Source organism: Austrofundulus limnaeus, unplaced genomic scaffold (assembly GCF_001266775.1).
Source record: "Austrofundulus limnaeus strain Quisiro unplaced genomic scaffold, Austrofundulus_limnaeus-1.0 Scaffold264, whole genome shotgun sequence".
NCBI lineage: Eukaryota > Metazoa > Chordata > Actinopteri > Cyprinodontiformes > Rivulidae > Austrofundulus > Austrofundulus limnaeus.
Window position 1 is genome coordinate 61,324 of NW_013952666.1, and position 2,218 is coordinate 63,541.

The 2,218-nt window shown below is 36.9% G+C and overlaps 1 protein-coding gene across 1 annotated transcript in view; it reads left to right on the plus strand.

Moving 5' to 3' along the window:
• The window catches only part of igfbp5a (insulin-like growth factor binding protein 5a), a 3,965-nt gene extending 1,989 nt beyond the window's left edge, over positions 1–1,976 (plus strand). Inside the window, exons 2-4 of the mRNA XM_014020704.1 lie at positions 456–616; positions 767–886; positions 980–1,976. Coding sequence (XP_013876158.1) covers positions 456–616; positions 767–886; positions 980–1,117 — 419 coding nt within the window. The 3' untranslated portion in view covers positions 1,118–1,976. The remainder of the gene's footprint in view (positions 1–455; positions 617–766; positions 887–979) is intronic.
• The last annotated feature ends 242 nt before the right edge of the window (positions 1,977–2,218 follow it).

Consider the following 2,218-nt stretch of genomic DNA (forward strand, 5'->3'; position numbering starts at 1 on the left):
AACGTTTGGGAACCACTGCACTTTGGTTCCCAAAGTTGGGCTTGGGACCCAATTATGGGTCATGAAGCACCTTGGATAATCTCCAGAAATCATTTTAAAGGGTAATAATCGCTGATGCAATATTTTCCCTATAATTATTACAAAAACACAAAATAAGTAAAAATAAGTATTTATATTTGTGTATAAGCTGTTTAGCTAGTCAAAAAGCCTGTGTTTTTAGGGTTATCAAAGAAGCTCATGTACTCAGACCAGTAATATTTGGGGTCACAAGTTTTTGCCATGGATATTTTGGGGGTCAGAGGACAAAAAGTTTGGGAACCACTGCTTTAGAGGATGTTTGAATTCATGSATAGCTATTTACAAAGTCTTATGATAAAAGCTTGGTGAGATACCCTTACATCACTTTCTCATATGTGTCTTTCTCTTCCCAACACAAAATCCATGATGCGTCACAGAGTCAACACAAACCAAGGTACCTTTATATGGAGATCACATCAGCAGTCGCAAGGCTCAGGCCATGAAGCTAGCCAACGACCGCAAGAAGTATTTGGCTAGACTGGGACACGTCGGTAACCGAGAGCCAGCGCCAAGTCTGGATAAACTGGAGCCAGAAATTGTAAGTGATTTGGAGGTTACGAAGATTATCCAAGGTTGCCACATTTTCAATTCCAAATTAGGTTTGAATTCCTTAGTTTAAACCAAAAACAAAGACTTCAGAGCATTTTGATTTTTAAACCAAATTATTTACACCTGTGCTTGTGTGTAGGGACCCTGCAGGAGGAAATTAGATGGTCTCATTCACAGCATGAAGGACACTTCTCGGGTCTTGGCTCTTTCTTTGTACGTACCCAACTGTGACAAAAAGGGCTTCTTCAAGCGTAAACAGGTTTGGATGAATCCTTTATGTTGAAGCTGTTCATTTACTTAAATAGGGTTTTTTTTTTGTAACAATGACACTCTAACCTTTTCTTACCTGCAGTGTAAGCCGTCTCGTGGCAGGAAACGGGGAATTTGCTGGTGCGTGGACCGCTTCGGTGATAAAATCCCCAGCATCAACTACGCCGGAGGGGAACTACAGTGCAAAGATCTGGACAGTGGCAACAACAGCAATAAATGAGGGTGAACCACTCGCTGAGCCCGTTTCTTCTCAAAACCTGCCAAACAAGCTAGAACTCTTTATGACTGACAATCAGGAGATCACAGCACCAACACTTTTATATGTAGTAGAGTGTGATGGACTGCATTGTTAATTTGTGAAATGGAGCCAATCTGAAAAGACTGCTGAACTAAGAAGTCTATGCGTGTAGATCTTGACTCTGGCTTTCCACTGACTGTGTATGTCAATATGAGTTTAGCAACCATAATCTTCTATTTTTTCTTTAAAAAAATCAGAGACACGATATATCTTTAATGTAACTTAGTCCTGACATTTTTCAGATGTTTGTTTCAGAGTTAAACATCACCACAAACAGAGAAATACTGAGTTGGATTTGTCAAAATCAGGACATTTCAATGCAGAATTTTAGCTTCCAATGTGTGAAAAATTGAATTATTTTTAAAATAATTGGGTAATTCTAAAAACATTTGTTAACCCTGACTTCTAAACATTAATATTTTTCCTAAAAGCCAATGTCTAGCACATTTGTGGCTAATTTGTTAGCTATGGTAACATGCTAATATCTCAACTTGTGGGCATTGAGTTTAAAAGTTAAATTTTTTTGAGTTCCAGGTTCCCCTTTGTGTTATTTTAAATGCAGCATTCTTCCTTAGTTATTGCAAGACAATGCTAGTTTTATGTAGTTACCAGATTGGTAAATGAACTCAGGAGGACAGAGAAGATAAGCTAACAATCATTTCAACTCAAACAGTGATTTCACTAATAAAGTTACTTAGTTATGACCATTTCTTTAGGATTACAAATAGTACTAAATTATAAATACAATTGTACTGGAACAATAAAAATCATTCTTATTTAAGTCTATCTCCAGCTACTTGTTTTTAGTTCAGAACAAAGATTTTAAAAAAGAACAGCTAGCCAAATTCTGCTCGCTAACGGCTCCGAAGTTTGGTAAATGACAAGCCTTTTGTAGTGTATCTTTAATCTTGTCTAATTTTGGTTAGCTTTGAACCAGATGGTCAAATTAAAATAAAAATAAACTTTATAAATAGTTATACACTGAACAAACATCCCCATAACATGGTTAGCATTAGCTGAAGC